Source organism: Podarcis vaucheri (assembly GCF_965113315.1).
Source record: "Podarcis vaucheri genome assembly, chromosome: 4".
Classification (NCBI taxonomy): domain Eukaryota; kingdom Metazoa; phylum Chordata; class Lepidosauria; order Squamata; family Lacertidae; genus Podarcis; species Podarcis vaucheri.
In genome coordinates, this window is record NC_138762.1 from 71,166,046 (window position 1) to 71,192,809 (window position 26,764).

Here is a 26,764-nt window from a genome sequence, read left to right on the forward strand (position 1 = left end):
AGAAAAGAAAACCTGCCGGAATAACCTGTAGTTCACTCTATTTACTTAGCTGCATAATGGAAAATACCCTGCAGACTAAGGGCCATCAAGCCCTTGTTATATCTAAGTTCCCTCATTACACAACTCGCTTCGTGCACAAAGACCAACTTAACCGTGCAGTTGCTGGCCATTTTAAGATAAGGAACAAACCGAGGCAAGCTATTATTTTCTTACCGTTGGAGCTGGATGCATGTTAATTTTAAACAGGAACTCACCTTGCATGATACCGAGAGTGCCAGGAAGCACAGGGATTGGTTGAGGACAGCCGTGACGTGGCTGTCTCAGGGTGACTCTCCGTGAATTTGGTCGCATGCCAGGAGTGGGGCCTGCAGGCTAGATCATTCTTTCTGGAATGAGAAAGGAAAAACATAGGCATTTACTGCATATATTTTTAAAGCAATCAACCTCAGACCTAATTAACAAACACAGTAAGAAGGCTCAGGTTACAGAGCAGTGTCTGCTGCTCTAGGAAATCACCTTTGAAAAGAATCCAGGTGCTTTTTTTTTTTTTTTAAAGCACTTGAAATACAGACAGTGAGTCAAAGCCTGGAATGTTTCACCTCTGCTAGGCAGATAAAAACACCTACTGATTATCTGTGAAATCCCTTATAATATAGACGCATACCGTCTATAACAATTAAGTCTTGTATAATTGCATGGAAGTACAGAAATGAGGAACTTTGTGTTTGAACAACTCTCATTTTTGAAACCAGAGTAGGTGTGGTTCAGTGACAATGGCCAGGAACTCTGATCCATATTCAAATACCTGCTCATTAAGAGAGAAAACGTAATGTAAAAAAAAAAACATAGGGTGTTCCCCACATTTCTCAGTAGTGCTGCAAGCCCAGTTTTGCCAGTCAACTGGCACAAAAACTTCCTGGGCTCGAGAAGCGAGCCTTAGGCCTCCCTGTCAACCTTGCCATTCCCTACTGCCATCTTCTCATCCAGTAAATGGAGAAAGTTATCAAACTGTCCTGCATCTGCCTGCCTGAAACAGTGCAGCATCCAATTCAGAGGTCAGCATCACTCACAAGCACCTTAGGAGGTCGATACACCAGCAGGGGCCTGAAGCCAGCCATCCCACCTTGCTCCTGCTTACTGCTGTTGCCTGCCTACTACACCCCTTTTCAAGCATGCAAAAAGTGGCAATAGTTTAGAGAAAGAGCCCCTGTCCTCTCCTCGTGAGCCGAAGTAGAGAGTGGGCTTACAGGGAGAAGCCAAGCAAATGGCTAGTGGGACAGCGGCAAGGAATTCCTCAATGGCATCTTGCCCAATGGCCTCCTAAAAACTTGGGAGCCAACAGTGTTCCACCAGTTTTAGGCACCTGGTTGGAAAGCTTTGTTGGGCATGTAGAAGGAGGAGAGGCAGGGAGGGAGGTTCAAGACCAGCTACCTGCTCTGGTCACTTGACAGTTCTGTTGTGAAATCCATCACAAAGGACCATGGGGCCTGTTTTCACATGGTGGTTGTCTCTCAACCCATGTCCATAAAGAAACCAGCATCAGAATCCAATATGCCTAAGCAATATTTTAGCTAAATGGCTTGAAGTCCATTTTAGCTAAATGGCTTGAAGGCTAATTGCTTCAGGGTTTCACACAGCTTGGCATGTGTGGGAACCAACACTGTAACAGTTGCATGAAGTTGAATAGCCTATGTGGACATGCTATTCTCTAAGAGCAATGCCATTTCTAAAAAAAACAACACATGTCCAAGTGCTCCAACTTCCCACACAATGCTGCCAACTTAATGCTATCATGGAGTTCTGCACATGCAAATCTAATCCCACAAATTCAATGATAATTGTTGTGGCTGTCTCCACAGCTGATGAATCATGCAATTGTCTAGTTTAAAAACAGTAGCCTCACAGTGGAATCCCATGCATGTCTATTTAGAAGCCCCTTTGAAATTCAATGGCACTTACTTTCTGATAAGTGATAATTGGTAGGATGGCAGTTTAACCACACACTGTTTATTTGTTTGTTGTTTGCTTGATATATATGCATGAAACCAGAATGGTTTGTACAAAATGTGAATGAAACATGAGACTACAGAGCGACTACATGGCCAGATGCTTATCATGGAGAAATGGAAGTGGGAATGGAGGATTTCAGAAAGGATTTCTGGATTACTGAGAAGGGTTTTTCTATTAGGAGAAAGGATAGGGAATGCTGTCTTTGTGAAACCAACACCATACCTCATGGAGCTTCTCAAGATCTTCGTAAGATAGCTCCTGGCCACATGAACATCACTTTCAGACGGCATTTTCTGTGTTACAATATCCACCACCAAATTCATCTTCCTGAGCCGTCAGGGAAGCAGAGGAGGAACACAGTAGACCAGAGGTTCTCAGACTTTTCCATAGTGAGTCTCACCCCACAATAGAAAGAGGAAAAAAAGCAAGCTGACTGACACTCCATGCTCTCATTCCGTGATTGTGAGCAAGGAAAGACAGAGAACATGGTCATGCCAGTCTGCAGAGGAACACTAGAGTAGCATAAAGCCCACTAAAAAGAGAAATTTGCCTAAACCCATTTGAAAACCATGGGGATAGAAACAAAGCAAAACAGAGAAGAGAGATTTGGGGTTTTGCTTCTTTCTGTGGATGAATTTTGGATTTTTTTAAATAATAAAAAACCCCACACTGCATGTTTCTGAAATACTATGTGAATGCTTTCAGTTTTGTTAGTACACTGTTATAGGCTGCTATATAGGAGAGGATTGGTTTACATTATTGTATCATGCCAACATGCTAGTTACTGAGAAGAGCCGAATTGCAGTGCTGTTGCTTTTTAAATTGAAAAGACCCCTTCAATCATTGATTCCTCCTTGCATTTTAGACCACTATAAATAGGCTATCCAACACAGAAATTAATCCCAAATCCCTTGGTGCAAACAGAAAGAAGTCTGAAAAGAGAAAGAGCAAGATATTAACAAAAATTATACCGCTAGAGTGAAATACTTTGCAGGCGACTAGAGTGGTTAGTATTTCCTACAATTCTGCTGTATTAACTGTAAGTGACAGAATGAGAACACCTGAACCCAGAAAGCAACTCTGTTACTAACGGCAATAGTAATAACTGCCTGCCTTCGTGTTCCTAAACAGATATGATACACCTATGAAGTCGTCCGAGAGAAGGAAAACTAAAGTTAAGATTTGAGGGGACAAGGCAATGAAAGAAAATATTTCGGCGTATTTTTTACACCGAGATCACACTTCATAGCAAGTCTTCAAATTTTTACTGCATGAGGTTATCTTTATTAACACTTTCAGTGAAATCTATTTCTCCCCCCACTGCACCCCAATATTATAAGAGCTGAAACATAGCAGAGTTCACTGACACAGAAAGCTAGAAGCTCAGTTCCTGACTACACTTAAAGAGTGCCTTCACTATGGCATCTACACATGAATTTGTATAGTTATAAGCATTATTTGCATAGTGTCCCAAAGTGTGTTATGCACATAAACGGAGTGAAACAAAATAAACAGGAATTACATACAGGTATTATATATTCTTGTCCCCTCAACAAACACACAGACACACACATACACAATCCCACCAACCCACCAGCAATACTTGCAAATTTAATGACATACTACTACCAAAATAGAACTGGACAACAAATGTAACCAGTTGCTTTGCGGGATGACTTTCGAACCCACCCACTGGCCTCCTAAAACATGTTTCAGTTTTGAAAAATAAACTATAAACAGTCTTGAAAAATAAACAGTAAATAAAATAGACAAGATCACAAAGAGAATTTATGAAGGTATGTCTTAAAACATAAGTTGGTGAGGGTCAGCAATATATATATATATATATATATATATATATATATATATATATATATATATATATATATATTACACATGTTCCACGGGGCCTCTTTTAAAAGACTCACCCTGTATATGTATCTACCTGGATATTTTACATGGCAGGTGGTACACACACACAATGGAATATCTCTATCTATCTATCTATCTATCTATCATCTATCTATCATCTATCTATCACTATATACTTATGTGACAATGTCATTCTACAGATATTTTGTTTTTGAGAAAGTGGCCAATGTTTTGAACAGTAAGTTTATGCTCCTTTCCCCTTTCACCTGAAATACATAGCTGTATGCTTGTATGTTATGTTCGTACTCATATAGTATTGGATGATACTGACCTAAGTCATATTCAAAGTATTACTTAAATCTATTTATTTCATTGGGTTTACTCTGGTATGAATTAGTTGGACATCACCCACTGTATATCTGTGTATGTTTGTACTGTATTCAAAAGGTGGTGGTTGCTTTGTTTTTTTAAGCTCACACTTTGCAAAGAGACCTAGCTAAAATCTACTGCTTTCAATGGGACTTAGAGTTGTGACTAAGCCTGGCATATGACAGCTGCCACTTAACATTTTTGCTAGGATATTTACCAATTCCAAGAGATTTGGTAACATTGCTGCTCAGATTTATTTTCATCTCACACAGCAGTTTCGTGCTGTGACACAAACTCGATATGAACTTACTGATGGGATGATAAATTTAGAAAAGAAAATACATGCTGACAAGGAACGAGAATTTTCAACTCATCGTTCTTTTATTCAAGAAAAGCATTCCCACCCTCTTTTTATAAGATGACAGCAAATGCTTGCTGTTCACATTTAGAGCAAAATTCCTCCCTCTACTGGCAAAATCCCTCTACTCCCTCTACTCTGCAAAATCAGTACCACTTTGAAAAGAAAGAAATGCCAGCTAGAAAATGAGGAGATAAGAACAAATCAGTCTCTAAGTCTTTCTAGACTAAAATGTCTCTCTGCTGATCTAACTCCTCACTGATTCAGACAGAATTACATTATGATGCTACTCTTCCTGTATAGTAATTCCACGCTGACAAAATCTGTTGCTTTTTATCTTCAAGCTACTACCCTGCATGCTCCTCACAATAACTGTCCCAAGTTTGGACGCATCACTGTCAAGCATATACAGTGGTACCTCGGGTTACATACGCTTCAGGTTACAGACTCCGCTAACCCAGAAATAGTGCTTCAGGTTAAGAACTTTGCTTCAGGGTGAGAACAGAAATCGTGCTCCGGTGGCGCGGCAGCAGCAGGAGGCTCCATTAGCTAAAGTGGTGCTTCAGGTTAAGAACAGTTTCAGGTTAAGTACGGACCTCCGGAACGAATTAAGTACTTAACCCGAGGTACCACTGTACCAACAAAAGTATTATTTTATGGTGCGTCTTATGAGCTTACCTGCTGCCAAGAAAACATGCAATTCAGCATTCAAAATAATCAACTGAAAACGCAGTGGTATTACAGCCATATATTACACATGAATGAAATGTGTTATCAAATGATTCCAGTTTTACGCAGCACAGGTCTGCATTTTTTCGACTTTGAAAGTCTCAGGAAAAAAGTGGAACAATTTCCCACGGGATAAGTGGAACAATTTCCCACAATTTCCATCAGCACCCATTACTGAGCCATGCATGACTAAAAGGCGTCTTGGTCATTCTTGGGATTCTTGATCTGGGAATTTTCCCAATCACCAACACTTATGCAATTTTATCAAGTTCTTGTAACACAGTCTAGGCCGGTAAGAGATGACATTCTCATCCCTTCAAGAAACATTTCATGCTGCCTGTTCCTTTCAGATGATATACAGTGAAGAACTATTTGCTTCATCACACAACAACACCACTGTACTTTCCTTAACTGTTCTAGGTACTTCATGAGCATTCTCTCCATAATCCTTTGAACAAAACCCCACGGAAAAAAGTCAGTACCACTGCTGCCTGATATAGATGGTAAGGCCCGTTTTGGGAAATGGCAGCTTGCCCAAAGTCACCCAGGAAACTGCTGAGATGGACCACGCTTGAGACTTCTGTCTCAAAGTTCTTGCTCTTAACCACCAAACAAATTCTGAAAGGAAATTCCTTTCTGATTCAGCTATATCTACTCTCCTCAATCAATAAGACTTCGGCCACCAATTTAATTACTCCAAATTAGCTGCTCCTTTTAATGCAACCACACACTGTTAGATCAATTATATTTTCACCATGGGAGCCAAGTTCTCTGCTAATTTGAAAACAAATATGAACTCCATGTACCTCCAGTCAAATTGAGGTCCTTAATTGATATCTAGTCCTGGAGACTCAGGATATGTGTACTCTAACCAATATATTTGCTCCCCATCATCCCCTTCTCCAGTGTTAGAAAAAATACCGTGTCACATGAACTTATGGTGGCAAAAGTACTGGGAGAATTAACTGTGGAACAGCATCACAGATGCTTCTTTCCATCTCTGCTTAATTGAGTGCAAGGGCAAAACACAGCCAAGCGGCTATTGGTCTCTTAAATGTGTGTGTATTTTAGCAGCAATGGACCTGTAGCCTTACTGCTACAGATGGCAATAAAACACCTTGACAGATGGGCAGCCTACTGATGCCTCATGTTTGTCTTATTATGATACAAAAAGGAGATTCATAGCTGTGTTTACGGGATCAAGTTTACCCTTCTACCGAGAGCCCCCAAGAAAGATGTAATGTTTCATTGCTCTTACAGCAAGGTTTATCTTCCTCTGATTTAAGCCAAACACTTTGTTAGTTTAATTATTTGAATGCGTTTCTTGAATTCTGTTTCTTGAAGATTTTCTTGGAAGATGAAGCTATAAACTATACTTTTCACTAAACTTCAGCTTCTACCTAAAAAGGGAAGCTGAAGCAACATGACCGGGTTAGTACTCTGAGGAAACTGGTTGTCCTCCTCTCTGAGGAGGCTTGTATCTCTTTAAGGATAGAATCATTTTTTCTATGTAACCCACACCCCCTTTGAAGCTAAACAGGACTAGCTAATGTGGTGCCCTCCGGGTGTTGATGGATCACAATTTCCATCATTCCTGATGATTGGCCGGATAGGCTGGGGCTCATGGGAGTTGTAGTCCACGAAGATCTGGAGGGCACTGCATTGGCAGCACTTGCACAGAACTATAGCATGGAGCTATAGCATCTCCCTATAATAATTCACTTAGTAAGTCATGTGGTTAAATAAAAAGGGTGCACTATCAACATAAAACCATATGGTGAACACCACACACCTGAACTGAACACCTGAACAAAGTAGCAGACTAGGACCTGGGAGACCAGTTTTCTCGTACCTTCTAGACCATGAAGCTCACTGGGTCAGCCTGGGCCAGTCACAGTCTCTCAGTCTAATCTACCTCACAGGGCTGTTGTGAGGATAAAATGGAGGGAACTATATACAGTGGTACCTCGGGTTAAGTACTTAATTAGTTCCGGAGGTCTGTTCTTAACCTGAAACTGTTCTTCACCTGAAACACCACTTTAGCGAATGGGGCCTCCCGCTGCCGCCGCGCCGCCAGAGCACAATTTCTATTCTCATCCTGAAGCAAAGTTCTTAACTTGAAGCACTATTTCTGGGTTAGCGGAGTCTGTAACCTGAAGTGTATGTAACCTGAAGCGTATGTAACCTGAGGTACCACTGTACACCACCTGGAGCTCCTTGGAGGAAAGGCGGGATATAAATGTTGTTGTTGTTATTATTATTATTATTATTATTATTATTATTATTATTATTTAAAAATGCACGTGGAATTGTATCAAATGTTAATAACATTTGCACATAAGACCCATACTGTGCAGAAGCTACATGCTGATGCAGGCAGTCCCCATCAGTCTTAGAAACTCATTATATATATCATGGGTAGGCAAACTAAGGCCCGGGGGCCAGATCCGGCCCAATCGCCTTCTAAATCCGGCCCGTGGACAGTCCAGGAATCAGCGTGTTTTTACATGAGTAGAATGTGTGCTTTTGTTTAAAATGCATCTCTGGGTTATTTGTGGGGCATAGGAATTTGTTCATTTTTTTTTTTTTCAAAATATAGTCCGGCCCTCACAAGGTCTGACAGACAGTAGACCAGCCCCCTGCTGAAAAAGTTTGCTGACCCCTGATATATATATGCAAGGCATCAAATCAACAAGGGTTTGCCGTTCCACACCAACGTTTTAAAGCAGTTTCCCTCTGTTTTAGGTATGCACATTTAAAAGGAAAACTGTTTAAAGAACAAATCTTTAATTCCTGCTTTAAATCACTGGCAGTATAGCAATTAGCAACAGCCTCCTGCCAGTTCCCCAGCTTATTGTTTTGCTTTAATCCCCTGAGTCTCTGTGGATGAGTCTCAGAACAGCAATGACTGGTTCACCATAAAAACAGCCTCTCCCCCCCCCCCCGTGATCTTGTATCAAGATAGCAGGGAGACTGACCTGCTTAAGGGTCATTGGTATTCTGATTTCATAACGTAATCATTGTTCTATTTTATACAGGAAGCACCTGAAACATTACAACTAGCACGCTGGGTTAGCGGGAAGAAAAAACACACCAATGAATTGTTTGCTATTAAAAACAAAAACAAAAAACCCTCCTTCTAGAGTGATTTTATATCAAGAGATAAGACTGATGTTTACTCCCCTTAACCTGGAATCTAGTATCAATCCAGACATTTCCATTAAACAAATACCAAAAAAATGAAGCGATAGCTAAAAAAATAAAAATATTTATTCTCTTTTTGAGCATCTAAATATACAACAACAACAACAACAACAACAACAACAACAACAAACAACCCACCTGCGTGGCTAATAATTTACAACAGTTCCATGGAAAGTATTTATACTTACTTCCTTAACTCTCAGTCTTTCTCATGTGACTGTATCACAAGCATAGGAACATACCCTCTATCAGAACCCGAGACAGCCCATCTAAGATTTCCTAGATAAAAATATATGCCATGTTATAAAGTACTTTCCTCAGTGCATTTTCAAATATTGAATCCTTTGACTAAAGATTTACTCAGAGCTCCCATGAACATCTGTGCTAATCGGGCGTTGCTGACTTTCGGACTACCTTGTCAATGGAACAGTCCAAAAGACCTAACTCTGGAGGGGGGGGAGAAGAGGTGTTTATAGATCTGATGCTCGATTATGCAAAAATACACTCAGAAATAAGAAGGGCTTAAAAAAAATAAATTATTTTTTTTACAAACTTACATCTTCAACAATAATGGTTACCGGAATACAAAATTCTCATTTTGCATGTCAGCAGAAAGAGGCTGAACTGTTATTTAAGAAAACCAAATCCCCAGAGGCTTCTAAATTGAACCTGTCCCCTTCTTGCTTAATCTGTGTGCCGCCTGCAATTGAGCTTAGCGGATATAATTAGAATCACAAAGAAGCCTTATTACAGTATTAAAATAAGGGGCAGCAATGATTCTGATTAGTCATGCACACAATTTTGCTGAGCAATCCCTGGCTACTAGATTCAGGCCTGGGAAAACCGGGTTTTCCCGTAAAACCGTTCTTCAACACAAAAGCCGGGAACAGATACCTGTGAAGCATCAGGCTCAACTGAGCTCATGTGTTCTGAAAAACCAGAGAAACTAATATTAGAAATACTACATGCGTCTTTCCTGCCTCGCTCCTTTACTCTGGGACCACTGACCTAGACAAAATAATTTACAATGCCAGATGGGAAATCTGGATTCCTTGGACTGATTGTTCAGCAACAGCTGCTAGCTTAGTTGTTTGGTTCATAATTGCAACGTGACATCTCTGGGTGATCACAAACAATTCTGATGTGTTCTAGAAGGCCCGTTAAAGGTTAGACAGCTAAAAAAACAAAACCCAAGCCTCTTTGTTCGCAGACTCTTATACTCTTTTGCACGTGAATGTATATTTCTTCCTCTACTAGGCCTACCAGCAGAATCTTACATTCATTTTTATAGAGCATACTCCTTTAACAGGGACTGTGCTAACTCAGTTCAGTGCCTACACTCGGCTAAACTGGGATGGTAACAATGGACTGAGTCAAGAGTTAGATTGACTCCAGTCCTTGGGGAGGGAGAATAATGTCCTATGTGGAAAACTCATCAAATGGAGGTAAGGTTTCTAAGCCATTTGCCCTATCTTATGCAGAAGTGGGATTTCCCTGTTTGCATGGAGATGGGTTGTGTACATTCCCTCCCATCAGAAGTCAAGGAGATAAAGAACTACAGTGGTACCTCAGGTTACATACGCTTCAGTTTACATACACTTCAGGTTACAGACTCCGCTAACCCAGAAATAGTGCTTCAGATTAAGAACTTTGCTTCAGGATGAGAACAGAAATCGTGCTCTGGCGGCACGGCGGCAGCAGGAGGACCCATTAGCTAAAGTGGTGCTTCAAGTTATGAATGGACCTCCAGAATGAATTAAGTACTTAACCCGAGGTACAATTGTACACAACTTTTAGAAGAAATCTGAAGGTGGCCCTGTATCAGGAAATTTTTTTATGTTTGATCCTTTATAATGTTTTCATATGCGTTGGAAGCTGCCCAGAGTGGTTGGGGCTACCGCGCCAGATGGGCGGAGTATAAATAATAAAATTATAATTATTTGTACAAATGAGCAGTTCTGCTGAGAACTCTGGGCCTGTATGTAATTTGTATGGATAATATGCAAGGAGCACATCCCAGCTATCTGCCAATCTCCGATTCCCACCACCCTTCTGAGTAATACCCCTCCCCACCTTCTCAATATATAGAAGGATCTGGCAACTTCTGTTTCAGTGTATCTGAAGAAGTGTGCATGCACACGAAAGCTTATACCAAGAACTAACTTAGTTGGTCTTTAAGGTGCTACAGGAAGGAATTTTACTATTCACAGTTAGTTTATGTATTTTTCCTGATACATTACTTAGGAGCTATATAGGCACAGCAACAACAGAACTGAATAAATGTCTGGATCACCGTTCAGCCAACCACTGTCCTTAGTTTTCCCCCCCTCCCTCTCTCTCTCTCTTTTTAAGGCCGCCATGAAACCCTATACAGCTTTTAGGCCACAGTGAATACACGGTTGAACCCGATTTTATTTCTTTTATCTAGTACAGCATGCAATTTATTGTCAGCTGTACTTAAAATCAGTTGAGTCAGGGAACACAATTTCCACTAGAGGGCATGTGAAGCAAAGGACTGAGTTTTCTGAGGTAGGGTTTTGCAAGACTTCAGAAAATAACATATGTAATAAATTGAAAAGCATTTTAAGAAGTGACGTTAAGAAGGCTTTTTACTTTAAGTCTGGAACACATCATTTGGCCATTTTAAAGTGAGGTACACCAAGCAGGGAGGAACAATTTTAACCCTGAACTATAAAACATGGGAAAATGTGAAAGAAAGACATGTGCAGACAACCAAACTCTCTAGATTTTTGGCACACTATTTAAAAAACAAACAAACGAATCAAGACAAATATGAATCTTAAAAATGTGAAAACATTAGTCTCAAAATAGGAGTATAATATTCTCGTTCCCTTCCAATCACAAAATTTCCTCACTATAAATTATGAGCAAGGGGAGCGGGGGGGGGGGGAGTCCAGATCTTTATTACTACATATTTTATCTATTTCAGCTCTTGCCACACCTTCTTTGAAACACTTTGCACAAGTAGTGCCACTGACTTCCAGGAAAAACCTCCTTTACAAGAACTGGCTGAAATTCTCCACATACTTCACCAGCACAAAGTCCCAGGATTGGAAAATCCATTGTTTCTACTTAACCCCCCCCCCCCTTTCAGTTCAACAGCCTTCCAAACCACCTGTTTTGTTTGTGACTGTTGGCTTTGAATGCCTTACAAAACCAAAAGCAACCCTCTACCAAATTCCTTTTTTAAAAAAAGTTTTTAAGCCAGGGAACATAGTGGTTGTCCTATCTTCTCTCAAGGCCTCCCATGCCTCATCACCTCAGTACTGTACTGTCTGAGTTTAATTCAGATCACCTCACGTGATTCCCCAAGCAGAGGTTTAGGCCACATGAATGTGAGAGATAAAGATAAAGGACCCCTGGACAGTTAAATCCAGTCAAAAATGACTATGGGGTTCGGCCCTCATCTTGCTTTCAGGCCAAGGGAGCCGGCGTTTGTCCACAGACAGCTTTCTGGGTAATATGGCCAGCATAACTAAGTTGCTTCTGGTGCAACTGGACACCGTGGCGGAAGCCAGAGCGCACGGAAACACCATTTACCTTCCTGCCACAGTCGTACCTATTTATCTACTTGCACTGGTGTGCTTTCGAACTGCTAGGTTGGCTGAAGCTGGGAGCTCACCCTGTTGCAGGGATTCAAACCGCCAATCTTCCGATCGGCGAGGCTAAGAGGCTCAGTGGTTTAGACCACGGCGCCACCCGCTCCCCATATGTGAGGGTTAGAGTTATGTGACAGTTGTACACTGATAGCCGCCTTGATATCTTACCAAATGGTCAATATTTACTCACTGCACAGGAACAGAAAGGGAGGGGGGAAATGGAAACCCATACAGTTTTATGGAAATATGCTTAGAAGTTATGTCACTCATCACTGCTACTTGGGCATCCCTTCTCGAAGAAAGGGAATCTTCTCAGTGGCAAACCTGTGAATATTACAGTTGTACCTCAGGTTACATACACTTCAGGTTACAGACTCCAGAAATAGCTAACCCAGAAATAGTGCTTCAGGTTAAGAACTTTGCTTCAGGATGAGAACAGAAATCGTGCCCTGGCGGCGTGGCGGCAGCAGGAGGCCCCATTAGCTAAAGTGGTGCTTCAGGTTAAGAACAGTTTCAGGTTAAGAACGGACCTCCGGAACGAATTAAGTACTTAACCCGAGGTACCACTGTGCTTTTCCTCCTGACAAAGGAAAGTTATACATGGTTCTCTGCTCCACTCCAGTTTTACCCTCCTCATAACCTGTGTGATAGGTTAGACTAAGGTCCAAAATCCACTAGTGAACTTCATGCCTAAGCAGGATTTTGACCTTGATGCGAGTCTAGACACTGCCACACACTGGCTGTCACCAAATCCTATAACCATGTCACCAACAACCTGCAATCAACAGAAAACAGCAGAGAGCACTTTCAATTTCTAGGCAGAAACTTTCACCAAAATATCAGGCCCACTGTCTCCCCATCCCTTTCCTTAAAGACCTCTATAAACACGGTGAGCTTGACTTGTATGTTGGTATCATATGAGCTGAATATACTTGACAATGATCCTCCAAAGTCTACCATTCCTAAAGAAAATAACCAATGAACAATTATATAAATTACACACTGCATTCTATTTGAATATTGTGTGTAGGAGGAAGAAAATACAACAACCATGTCCTTTCTTATAGCTCCTGAAATCCTGTGTCACCCTGACCGAGTTATGACTTGCTCCTTACACAAGAAGCAATGGGCTGCCAGAGAAGATTTATTATTTATCTGTATTTGTAGGTTGCCTATCAGGGTTTCCCCTCCCATGAGGCACCATCTCCCATAACAAAGAGGCTGCAGAGCATCAACCCTGGCCAGTTCAGCTACATTCTTCTGACTTAGCATATATCTGGTACTTCTGCACACCCTGAAAACCTGTATAAAATAAAAACAATCATGGAAAGGCTGGAATTAGTATGATCTCACATTTGCTAACCTTGACCTTCCCTCTAACTTCCTCTTGAGAAACATGACTAAGCCACAGTTAATATAAGGGTAATCAAAGAAATGTGCTTTCCACTATGATGCACTTCCTAGTTATAATAAAATGAGCAGCTCAAATTGGGCTTTCAATTTGTGTGTACGTGTTTGCCAAGAGAAAGCATCACCACTTCTTACCACTATTTCTTTCACCGTACAAAGAGTATAGGTGAAATAATCATACCGGTGTAAAATGAGAACTTTTCTCTCACAGCAAATAGCAGTTGCAGGGGCTTTAATACGGGCTGCATAATATGGTTAAAGTTTTAAAACCCCTCTGTCTTCATGCCATGGTCCTCATCCACATTGGGGGACCCATGCCCACTTCCTTTTTAAAAGCTGTTCAATGTAGTGTACGGTGTCTTGCATAGTTTGACATGCGATAATTGTATCCTTTAAGGTTGTAAGCCTTCTGCATGTGTCGGTTTCACCGCATCTTCACCCCCAATCATGAACACTTAGAAGCAAACTTTCACAATAAAATTTAAACAAGTTGCTTACCAGACAATGAAATTAGTAATAGTTTTACTTATGGTTGTGAAGCTTGTAGTGAAGCTGGTACTATTTTTAACAAACATAACTCTATACCCTTCAACATTTCTCCAATGAAAATAGGGACATCCTAAGGCAAAGTGGGGCATTCTGGGATGAAATCAGAAACCAGGACATCTTCAAATCTGAGGCTGTCACTGGAAAGTAGGGACCCTTGGAGGGTCTGTAAATGATCATTGCTATCTTTTGAACTGGCAAAACCTTTTTTTGCTAACAGTAGCAAAATTTTGCTATTTACTTTCCAGGTCACTGAAGATAAAAACGTATCAGCAGTCTTGTTTTTATTTTGACAGTAAGTATTTCTATATAAGTATCAATCCCTGAAATAGCCACAATGTGGTACCAAAATAGTTATTTGTAAATGTATATCACTGAACAGTGGCAAGTGCAAGTATTAGGGCTTTACAAGAGAGTTGAATCTGGTGAGTTTATGTAACATAAAAGAACTGATATGCATTTGTATGCAATACAAAATAGTGTGACCTACAGAAACTAATAGCTCAGAGCTGCAATGACTCTGAAGGCCATTCATGTAATTTAACCAGCGCTGAATGAGGATCCCCTACACCCAAACATACGCATCAAATTAGCCACTTGGTTGATTAATGCAGCTTACAATTACCCAGACGATGCTGGCTTATCTTTGATCTTCTTTTACTACTACAACAAGCACAAAACAGAGTACACACTCTGAAAGACTCCAAAAGAAAAGACAAGGCTTCCATGCTTTTTAGATTAACGGTATTTCCTACAATTTTATCAAGACATCAAATTAACATGCATGGTTCCAGCAAACATAAAAGCAGAAATCAATACTGTTGTCTCCATGTATTATTCAAATACACAGATGGGCTCAACCAATAAATGAAGCACTGGCCTCCACTGTTTACACTATTTGGTTTTTTTTTCAAATGCACAACCATTCCATTAGCATCCAAATGAAAAACAGAAAGGAAGTTCAGCGGCACATGACACTTTCATTTAAAACACGTAGGCACGTAGAATCATGGAATCATATTTAACTCAAAGTCAGCATGTCTCCCCAAAGTGCCTGAATGAAAACACATCAATAGGCTTTAAAGAACACAACATCTGGGAATTGCAGCCTGCAAACAGGAGACCTTGTGTTCTAGACATCAGATATCCCACTCTGTTAATGTCTGTGTGCACGTATTTCAATGACTTGTAACATTAGAGATTCAGAACAAATATTAAGCAGTTCATACACAACAAAGCACCACAATAGTTATCAACAATATGGTGGAACACAGGAAAACATTTCCTATAATGCTACCCAACCAAGGTGAAATCATCAATGCAACTAATTACCACAAATTGGCATGCAATCACTAGCATCAACTCCTGTAACAGATAAACCCATTTAACTCAACATGTTAAACCAGACTATGGCTTAATTTTGTTTGTTTGTTTATTTAATTAATTTGTATATCGTCCTTCATCTGAAGATCACAGGGCAGTTCACAACATAAAAAATATAAAATGAAAGCACAAAGTACATAATAAAACAGAAACAAAAGCAAACAAACTAATAATAATAACAATAATAATAATAATAATAATAATAATAATAATAATAATAATAATTTATTTATACCCCGCCCATCTGGCTGGGCTTCCCCAGCCACTCTGGGCGGCTTCCAAAAGAATATTAAAAAACTGTGATACATCAAACATTAAAAGCTTCCCTAAACAGGGCTGCCTTCAGATGTCTTCTAAAAGTCTGGTAGTTGTTGTTCTCTTTGACATCTGGTGGGAGGGCGTTCTACAGGGAGGGCGCCACTACCGAGAAGGCCCTCTGCCTTCTTCCCTGTAACCCTCCTCTCCCCACATTTTAAAGGCCACAGAATGTTAATCAGCCAAACAGCTGATTGAAGAGAAACATTTTCGCCTGGTTTCCACAGTTGGGCAGCAGTTTCATTAGTACCAACCGAAATGTCACACAAATAGTGGCAACCTTCCTTTGTTTAACATCTTTCCTGATAAAGAGTTTTAATAAAAAAAATTCCTTCCAGTAGCACCTTAAAGACCAACTAAGTTAGTTCTTGGTATGAGCTTTCGTGTGCATGCACACTTCTTCAGATACACTGTATATCTGTGTATATACACAGTGTATTTGAAGAAGTGTGCATGCACACGAAAGCTCATACCAAGAACTAACTTAGTTGGTCTTTAAGGTGCTACTGGAAGGAATTTTTTTTATTTTGACTATGGCAGACCAACACGGCTACCTATCTACTAAAGAGTTTTAAAGAATTCAAAAGCTTGCCAATATCTTGTGAGATTCCACTTGGTCCTAATAAAGGCATTGCTCAACTGTGGATTCTGGCATTATTAAAATTTGTTATGCAGGCGGAAACCTTACATTGCAATCCCCTACATGCTGCCTTAAAGGTATGCCCCACTGAATTCAATGGGGCTTACAAGTTAAGTGGGAATAGGGTTTCAACTTTCAAGTTTCTTTTTAATTTTTCTCCCATCTTTCCATTTGTAATATCATGTGTGTTTTTTTTTTAAAAAAATCCTGCTCAATTTATTCTGTTGGACAAAAAGCATACTAACTCCGTACATTAAGCAACATAGTATGATTTAAGGTGTGCTGGGTTTTTAAAAATTTACCTCCAGTGGTTCTAGTCTAGCCAAAGTATACCTGGCAAAAATCATGCCAGTAGATGGCACTCTAGATAGCTGGTTTTGCTTCCCTTTCTTCTTCAAGCACTAGTACTGTAATAGCAAAACAAGAGTCCTGCTAGATCAGACCAAAGGTCCAACTAGCATCTCACTCTCACATTGGCCAACCTTTGGGGAGTCCCTAAGCAGGACCATGGTTGCAACAGCACTCTCCCCACCTGTAATCCTCAGCATACTTGGGGACTTGGCCTTATACTGGGTGTTCACAAAGCCAGAACCAGCAGCATGAAGGGGGGAAAGTGGCCCAAATATGTGGCACCCTTCAGACCTATTTGGCCTGTACTGCCATCTGAAAATCTTTCCACCCTTCAATTCAGAATGGGATTCAGGCCTGCCTCTGAACATTTCTGATATCCTAACCATGGTTAAGGGAACTGAGAGCATGTCACATAACCCTGGATTTCCATAGTTTGCTTTAACCATGGTGCAGTGTGACATTTCTGCTGGAACAAACCATGGTTGATGGTGAGGAGATGACCACACATCTAGGATTGGAAGTGAGAGCGCATGATCTACAACTGCAGATCTGTCAGATGCCATCATGACCAAATAACTGAATTGCCACAGGTAGCATGCACAACACCAAATTCATACTTCAATGAGTTAAAACAGCTAAATATAAGGTAGTACAATTATTTGGGTTTTTTTAAAGTATGTAGGGTTTTTGGCTTTGATGGCAAGTTTTCTTTGGTTAAAGAAAGAATAAGAATAGTTCTTCCTGCTAAAAACACACACAGGGCCATCTACTTATTTCTCCATATGCCTTTGCCCATCATAGAAGGAAGCACATCCATTCTAGAAATAAAATCAACACAGGACAGTTCTAGCATCTCCCCAAATAACCTTTGCTGAGCTTGATTCAAAGGAAAGTGACAAAAATACTATTTGACAATCAGTGCAGAAGCAAGATGCTTATCCCTGAAGAAAATACAGGAAGGAAGGAAATACTGAACAGGGTTTGCTGAAATAGTACCTTGCAGACAACACTCATTTATTTATTTTTTTAACAACCTATGGTGCAATCCCTTCCCCACCCTTACTCATCTTCCAAATGAAGGTAAGAGAGCGTGTGAGTCAATGACCCAGTGACAGAGACAGGGAAAACCGGAAATTAAGGCACCGGGAACTTTAGTCTAGCTTTGCCCACAAGTATTTTTTCATAAAGGGAAGAATTGAAAAATGTAGTTCCTCAAGTGCTTTTTCTGCTTGGGTGTTGTTTTTTTAACCTGATTCTTAATTGTCTACATATTTGTCCTGTTCACATGTCACAGTCTGAAACCACAGTCTGAAATGGCCTATCATGAAGAAGGAGCATGTCAGTTTGTTAGGAGAGTAACAAACCACAAATGCTGGTTCCAGGGGTTCTTCCTTTCCAGCTTAGGAACGGACAGAGTGGGGCAGGCATGATTTGAACAACATGCAATAGCACACAGCTTGTTCACAGTACGGCATAAGTTTGTTTCAGACTATGGCTTATGAAGTGTGAACCAGGTTGCTGACAGAAAGAGAAGAAAAGAACAGGGAGAAGGGAGGAGAGATGGGCATAGGGAAAATATGATGAACAAAACTTCAGCTGCTTCAGCTCTTGCAAGTCGCTAAACACACATGTAACTCCTTACAAACTGAATTCTAGCTCCTTTTCCAGAAGGTTCGAGTTAATTTCTCGGGTTACTCCAAGTTGTGGACGACGGTTAAGTAAATGAAGAGTGTTGCAAAGGGGTAGAAAGCATCCAGCTGTGGCTTGACACCCAGAGACATGGTCAAAGAACAGCCAACTACTAGGAAAAGACTAGCATTCCATTACAAGTTAATGGGGCAGACCATTTTCAGTGAGATACAACTGGACAGAGACCGAACACTGTGACCTTATGAGATAAATATACTGCATGTGACTAGCATTTGTTGTTTCAACAAGAAACTGAGCAGAGAAAAGTACATTTAGGCTGCAAAGATTTTAGACCAAGGAGTATGGGAACTTATCACTTCACTGTGCCTAAACATCCCTTGTAATGTACAGCACTAAGAATGGGTTCACACATCCATGATAGCAGCAGCAAGTGATTATGTGTTTGGCGAAGCAACTATCATGGTTCATATGTACAGAAGACGAGCCTGCAGGATCAGACCAATCAGTTGCCTGTGGGAAACACTCAAGCAGGACCTGAGCACAAGAGTATTCTACATTATTATACTGGGAGCTTTCTTTTAAACCCCTTTTCTAATATTCCCCACATGGATTTTGACATCTTCACTGCCACAGTAAATGGAGAATAGGGCTAGAATATTTTGCCAGTGAGAAGCATTAACTCAGTGCCCAGAAGCAGATTTATGTAGAATATCCACACATGACTAACTTTCCTAAGTTATGAACGTCTGCATATCTAAAGGAGAGAAATGTCTGGAAACCTAAAGGGTAGCTACCTTAAAGCTGATAGTTTGCTAAGCAATGAGTTATGTTGTGGAATGTCTGAAAATTTAAAGGGCTCCAAATAAACAGATCATGAAGATTGCTCCACTGCTTAGAACATAGATTGTGTATTAAACGTTCTTTCCTCCCTAGCCAAAGTAGAAGCCAATGTAAGATCATGTAGATATGAATTATAATATATTCCAGATGGGGTTTTGATATAATTTATTGGTTCCTGGGCTATATAACTTTTGGTAGAACTCCCTGAAACTATTCATATTATCTGGGTTATAGTGCCATCTGCTTTCTTTATTTTGTGCGCCAATCCACACCAAAACTATTTTTAAAGAATTATTAACGACTGTTGTAATATTTTCTCCCAGAGCAAACATGAGAAATAAGCAGGTCGTCTCTAGGCATCTCAGTGACCTCTTTCATTTCTGCCATTATTTTTTTGTTACAGATGGTGACTGAGGATAAATGAGCATAGCACACCAATTAAGCATTACTGATATGCACCCAGAACAATATCCATCTTAACATTAAGCTAGTCAAAGCAGCATAAAAGTAGTCACTTCTGTGATGTAAAGGTTCCTGGTTTGCACCTCCGTGTTGTGCAATTTTCTGAAGTGAGAAATTAAAGATGCTTGAAAACTAAAGTCCTGTTATGAAGATGTGAGTCTTTCAAAGATGCTCAAGGGGGGATTCGTCTAAATACAGTGGAACCTTGGTTCATGAACGCCTTGGTACTCAAACATTTCGGCTCCCAAACACCGAAAACATGGAAGTAAGTGTTCTAGTTTTCAAACCTTTTTCAGAAGCCGAATGTCCAATGTGGTTGTTGGCTGTTGTTTCCAGGGCGCCTGTGCCAATCGGAAGCTGTGCCTTGGTCTTTGAACATTTCAAAGGTTGAACAGACTTCTGGAACGGATTACGTTCAAGAAACAAGGTACCACTGTAGTTGATATATTCTCTAACGGGGCCAAATGCCAACACATATCAGGTAATACAAAAATAACTACCGTATATTGTACATATATCTTATACATATCAAAAGCTTGTAAGACCCTTTTGCCCGGATCACATGTAACACTAAACCGAGGTTTGGTAGTACGTAGATGAGCTTCTATGAACCCAGATGAAGTAAACTACAGTTAGCTAAAACAAGCCAATTTCATAGCCCATGGTTTGAAGTTGGCTTGTGCAGCATCATTGTTTGTATTCAATCATGACCTTAACACTAAGATTATTTGAAAGCAAAATTAAACTTGGCAGAAGTCTTGGAAAAGGACAGGTATGTGAACAAGACCAGTGCTTTGCATCAGTCTGTGGGTGCTCTTCCATATAATGCTAAATTATATTTTAGCGCATAGGTGGGCAACTTCATGAGGATTCTCCATTTCCCCACCCCACCAGAATTCTTCCCCTTCATTTCTTCCTTATTCTTCATGATTTAAAGGTGTTTTCTCCCACTTTCTATTTTACTTATAACTTTTTTTTCTTGTTTTGATGCTTGGTGAAAAGAAGTTATTTCCCCAACTTCCTGAGAACAAATGGGCAGGCTTCTGCTGTGTGTGTGTGTGTGGCACAGTTATGTCAGAAATGAATGACTTTCAATCACATTACAAATCAGAAAAAGGTTGTTCATCCCTGGTTTAGTGTTAAGTGAAAATGCAGCCACCGTATCGTTTATATTGTACAATTGTTAGCATTAAATACTTATCATCAGGATACAGTATCAGGGACCAGGGTGGATAAAAATCAATGATTTTTAAAAAATCAGATTTTTTAAAAATTTAAATTGGATTTTTTAAAATTTAAATTGGATTTTTAAAATAAAATGCTTTTGGAAGAAAAATCTTCCTAAAGATAGTTTTCTATTTAGGTTACATTATAGCCCAAAGGCTATTTATCAGGCAATAAGGATTTGTTTTAAGTTTTTCATGTGTGCTAAAACTCAGTCTAAGTTGTTGGTTTTTTTAAAAAAAAAAAGTTTAACCATGTCAGTTAACAAACAGGGATACATATGCTATAAAGTTATTGCTTTAGTTAAATTGTTAAATTCTAAATTGTTATTAAGGAAATGATTATTTTTCTCCTTCTAATAAAGTGCATACAGCAGAAAAGCTGCCCAAATATAAACAGTTAACTTACTAAACTTCACAATAATTTCACAATTATCTGTCTATGTATTTCTAATAGTATAAACAAATCAGTAATTTTTGATATAACTGTAAAAACGACTCTGAAAATTTATTATTCCAAAAATGAAACGTTCATCTGGTTGTAAATATTAAGATTATACCAGCAAGAATGAGTCCTTCTGTAAAAAAATGAATTAAATCAAGTCTTACTGACTAGTGATTTAAATCGTGATTTAAATTGTGATTTAAATCAAATCTACCCTGTCAGGGACCTTTCCCAACTTCTCTTATCCAACAATGTTTTGCAAAAAAATAGTTGTTGCATAGTTATTACAGTTCTCTGAAGAAAATGCATATATAGTGGTACCCTGGAAGTCAAATGGAATCCGTTCCGGAAGTCCGTTCGACTTCCAAACCATTCGGAAACCAAGGCTCCTGCAGTCAATTGGAAGCTGCGTAAGCTGCGTCGGACATTCGGGTTCCAAAGAATGTTCGCAAACCGGAACACTCACTTCCGGGTTTTTTGCGTTCGGGAGCCAAAACGTTTGACTCGCAAGGCGTTCGGGATCCAAGGTATAACTTTATCGTATTTTCATTGAGATCCAGCACCAGTAGTGGAGAGCACCTTGCAGTTATTCAATAGCCTCTTAATTTAGCCCCACAGATTGTATCTTAAGCAGAGGCAGCTTACACAGCGTGCTCAAGATATTGTTGAATTCTATCAGCCCCAGTCAGCATGGCCAACAGTGAACAAAGTGTGAAGCCACGTGGGACAAAGGTAAGGATCGACTGAAGGCTTAAGAGCAGGCGCATGGTGAAATAGGACCTAATACAGAATGTGAGCCAGAGGCTGTAAGGTTGAGGTCTGTTGCTTAGATGGGCTCTGTATACTCCACAGCCTTCTTTAGTAATTGGCAAGTGTTTTTTCCATGCTACTCAGAATCTCTTCATGTGACTATGTGAGCCTGTGGGAACACTGAGAATAAACTAGCCCTTGCTGACGGCTTGCCATGTCACCCTACAACAAGGCAGTTCTGAGAAGCCTGAAAAGGATTTGTGCAGCTTGGTTACTTGTATATCACTTCTTTTAAACCAGAGGTATGCCCAAATCTGAATCCTATGCCTCGTGAGTGCTTCCAAGGGAGTGCCTCAACATGAACGGAGGTGACTTAAAATATGCACAAGGCAGCATTTTTTTTCATAGATTACTTGGGCTAAGAAGTGCTAACAGAAACCTGAAAAACATTCAGTTTCTCCAGACCATCGGTCCTAGTTAAAACTGAGTGGGAATTAACCATTCAACAACACACAATAATATACCATGTGAAGTTATTTTTTGGAGGAAACCAAACCCAATTAACTCAGATGAGATTCTGAAAAGTGAAAAGGAGAGACTTGTGTCTAGTTCTCAGTCAGCAAGTTGATTATATCAAGAACGAACTTTAGTCTCTGTCATGATGAACCACAAACCTTACCTTTTCACTACGAGCTTTAGCGACTTGTGCGAACCTTTCACCAGGCAGATGGCTTCTTGCCTGAACCCAGAGAGGTCCACGTCATTGATGCTGACAATTTCATCCCCTGCCAGCAGCTTGTCGGCAGCTGCAGCTTTGCTGCCTTCTTCGATCTGAAAAATAAAAATAAGTTTGAAGTTAAAAGAGAGAAGCTGCTTGCTCTAAAATTGCTTATATTTCACCTCTCTACCCCATAGGGACTGATAACAGGGCTAACAGCGTCACAAACCAAGAAATTAAAAACAGAATAAAGCAGTAAAACTTGGGTATAAAAGCCAAGGAAATGACAAGGGGCGGCCAAAGCATTGAACAAAACAACAAATTCAATTTGACCCCAAAGCAGCAACTTTTTGAAATGCTGCCTAACTTCTAATAGTGAGGAAATCAAAGAAGTCTCCTTTGGAAGGAACTTGCAGTTCAAGTGCCACCACTGTGAAGACCCTGTTGTCAGGCAGGCACTGTTTGTTGGACAGCAATAAGGCAGGCTCTTATGGGAGAAAGGGAGTCCTCAAGGTAACTTGTTTACAAACCTTTCAGGTTTTAAAGGCCAAAGGAGAGCTTGGAATTCAGGCCACTTGGAACACAAATTGATGAAATTTGTGCAAAACTGCTAAACTGAAATTTTCTGTTCTAGATTACTTCTTTATAAAGAATTCCTTAAGTACAAGGGTGTGACCAGGTGTACTGTGCAAATAATGAAAAACACATCTGAAAAATACTGGAGGAAATGGGAACTGCAAACATCCTCCAGAGGTGGAAAGAAAAAAAAGGAGAAGTAGTAGTTTCATATTGTTTTGTCCTTTCAAAGTCTTAAAGAGGACCAGGAGCTCGGAATTCAACCCACAAACATAACACACACAAAATAACACACAGTTGTTTGCCTCAACCCATGGCAAAGCGCAAATGCAGCTGGAAGGGCAAAACAATTACCAGCAGAGACAGGCTTTCTCTATGTCAAGAATCAAACCGCCCAGTCTTTAAGACAAGAGTTTCTCTAACAAGAATCAGGCCTGCAAGGAATCTTCATTGTTTCCCCAGGAGAGGCTATTTGTTTTGTTTTTTCCTTTAAGGTTGGCAGCATACTGATTGCAGAGGGTTCAGTTACCCCCCTCCAAGCATTTTTCTTTCAGCAGGGGGTGGGGACACAACACATTCCACATATCACATACCCTACAGGCATCTGCTCAAGTACAAAGCCCAACGCAAGGGTACAAATAAGCATTCCCTGGGCTCAAAAGCATTTCCCCCTCTGCTACTAAATAAAGAGAAGTGGGGCGACAATTATTTTTTAAGGGCTAAAATGCATTTTAAATTAAAAAAAGGCTGATGGCTTTTAAAGAAATGTTGATTTTAAAAGATTTACAAAAGATTAGGCTGGATGTTGGAAAGTCCAAATGCATGCATACTTTGTGGGAAGAAATGCAGTCTCCTTGAATTAACAATGAAATCATTTAAGTTATCAAATCTCTGAGGAAATCTTCATTGCAAGGAAGGAATGCAATGGACATATTCACCCATTACCTACTATTTCTTGACCTGTTTTAACTCATTGCATTTTTCTATTCCTTCTGATTATTTTCTACTCCAGGCATGTATATCCTTTGCCATATCAGATTACTGTTTATAATGTACACTTTGCCCAAAAGGAAAGAGAAGATTTCTCTGTTGCCAAACACCTTCATGAAAACTATTGCACAACTATTGGGGGGGGGGCTTTAAAGGAAAATATAAATGTCTCAGGAAAGGGAAAATATTTTTCTATTTCTTCATATTTACCAAATACACACAGAGAGAACACGTGATGGCAAAGAGGGAAAACAGGAAAGAAAGAACTGGAACCCATTTTGATTTACAACAGAATGTGGAGTTTCAGCAGGTTTGCTTGAAAACGTGAAGCAGTAGTGTCAGACAAAAGTCTATCATACAGAAACCGGTTCCTGCTCCTTTGATTTAGCTGTACATTCAGAATTTTCACCTCCCTCACACAATTGTTTTGACTTGTGTAGATTTGGAAGGGGCCATGGGGGTCATTTAGTCAAACCCCCTGCAATGCAGGAATATTTCACTCGAACCCATGACCTTCACATCAAGAGTTTCATGCTCTAGTAACTGAGCTTGCCTAGCTAATGTTTAAACCATTCTGTATTTAAATAAAAAATAAAAAAGTCATCCTGTCCACAAGAGAAAGGTTAAGAAATGTGGTTTTTTCCTCTGCCAAAAATTGTCAACATATTTCCTGTAGTCTTCTACAAGCTAAGCATATGTAATGCTTTCTGTATATCTCCATAGGATTGCTGCCCAAAGCCTTCCGAACAACACCCTGTGTTGAATTATCATGTCCCAAACTGAACTGTTCAGGAAGGATGTTGGAGGAAGAAAGCAGTCAACACACATAGCTATCAATGTCCTTTTTTTGGCTTCAAATTCCACATATATGTCTACCCCTACTGAAGAAGAAAATCCATACAAGAGTAAGCCTTTAAAGTAAATTTTAATCAGCATTTTTCTATAATGCTACAGCCCCCCCCTACAAGTATTTGTTCTGAAAGAAACTGCATTAGAACTAAATATTAACTTTTCATAGGTTGTCCTCAGTGCTCAGTTGAAAGTACAAGAGGGTTAAATTTCAAGATCAGCAGTGCCAATATGCAGACTGATTATGCCTTCTCAGTACTTCTAGGTGGACCACACACAGAGCAGCCAAACAAAATGGAAGTTCATATATTATTGTTTCTTCCCAGCAGATTCTCTTGTTTGATAAAAGACAAAAAAAGTTGCTCTTAGGTGTTGAAGGGCCCAGGGTTACATGCCTGCTCAGTCACGGATTTACTGAGACGCATTAGGACAAGCGGAATACAACTGTCTGAAAAATATGAACAGTGACCATCTGTTAAGGAGGAAAAATTAATGCCAGCTTAATGGTACAAAATGGTCTGCAGGGCAACCTCATGACAACTTCTATTGTGTCTTCCAACTCACACTCTTTATCTTGCTCTATGCGACTCTACGTACAGCCTCCAATGACCTAGTTTAAAAAAAGACGTATTTTGAAAGCCTTTGGTTTAAATAAGGGCTCAGTTGCTAAAATAATTTAGTTATTCATTAAAAACATCTGAAAATGTACCCAGAAAGTGTATTTAATGAAATAAGGTCAGTTAAGTATAAACAGTTGTGTGATGTATATTGCTGATTCCTCTCCGCTTTTTGGGGTGTGGGGTGGGGGTGGGGGTGAAGCAGTGTCAAGGAGAGAAAAAAAAACAGCTCTCCATAAAAGGGAGAACAGTTTTAATCCAGAAGTGGTAATGCAGGGCATTCCAAGAATAGTTACAAACCTTATTTTCCAGGGTTGATAACACACATGGGGTGGGGTGGGGGATGAGGACGATAGCTGCAGATTTAAACAGATGAAGGTTGATAGAGATGCTTCAGTCTCAAGAAAGGGAGAGAGAGGGCCATTAGCTTATCAGCTTCCATTGGTTCAGCTGAAGTGCCCACATTCCTCCACAGACACCTGTATAAACAAGCAAGAGGCTGAGTGCGGGAAGCACAGCATCGCATGCTATCTGGTTTCACGTGGAATGATGACTTTGTATCAGGTTCTTGTCCTTGGAGATTTTGCCCTTTTTTTGTTTCTTCTTAATAATCTCCCAACACAGGAAAAAATAGTTTCAGTTATCAGCCGTTCTTTGTTATCAGCCATGACCTCATGAAAAAAGAAAAATGAAAAAATCTCCCACCAGCCAAAAATAGATTGGGGACATCTGGCCTGAACTTTTGTTTTTCATGTTAAAACAGAAAGAAATGTTGTTAGAATCTGGAATTGTGTGCTTAGGTGTTGCCTACATGGATGGCTTACTTACCTTTAATGC

The 26,764-nt window shown here is 40.0% G+C and overlaps 1 protein-coding gene and 1 long non-coding RNA gene across 8 annotated transcripts in view; one reads left to right on the forward strand and one right to left on the reverse strand.

Moving 5' to 3' along the window:
- SHROOM2 (shroom family member 2) overlaps positions 1–26,764 on the reverse strand; it is a 108,716-nt gene that overhangs the window by 34,243 nt on the left and 47,709 nt on the right. For 3 of the 4 annotated variants that reach the window (XM_082220004.1, XM_082220005.1, XM_082220006.1), the window contains exons 2-4: positions 22,857–23,008; positions 2,233–2,337; positions 255–386 (exon numbers count right to left, since the gene is read on the reverse strand). In XM_082220004.1, coding sequence (XP_082076130.1) covers positions 255–386; positions 2,233–2,337; positions 22,857–23,008 — 389 coding nt within the window. The remainder of the gene's footprint in view (positions 1–254; positions 387–2,232; positions 2,338–22,856; positions 23,009–26,764) is intronic. The other variant, XM_082220007.1, reaches the window with a different exon arrangement.
- On the forward strand, positions 9,858–25,002 carry LOC309530935. Of its 4 annotated transcripts, none has more exons than XR_014218969.1 (4): positions 9,858–9,987; positions 14,367–14,413; positions 22,038–22,159; positions 24,685–25,002. It is a non-coding gene; the product is annotated as an uncharacterized lncRNA (long non-coding RNA). The 4 variants fall into 4 exon arrangements; XR_014218971.1 differs by lacking the exon at positions 9,858–9,987 and adding an exon at positions 10,906–11,071; XR_014218970.1 differs by lacking the exons at positions 22,038–22,159; positions 24,685–25,002 and adding an exon at positions 19,701–20,935.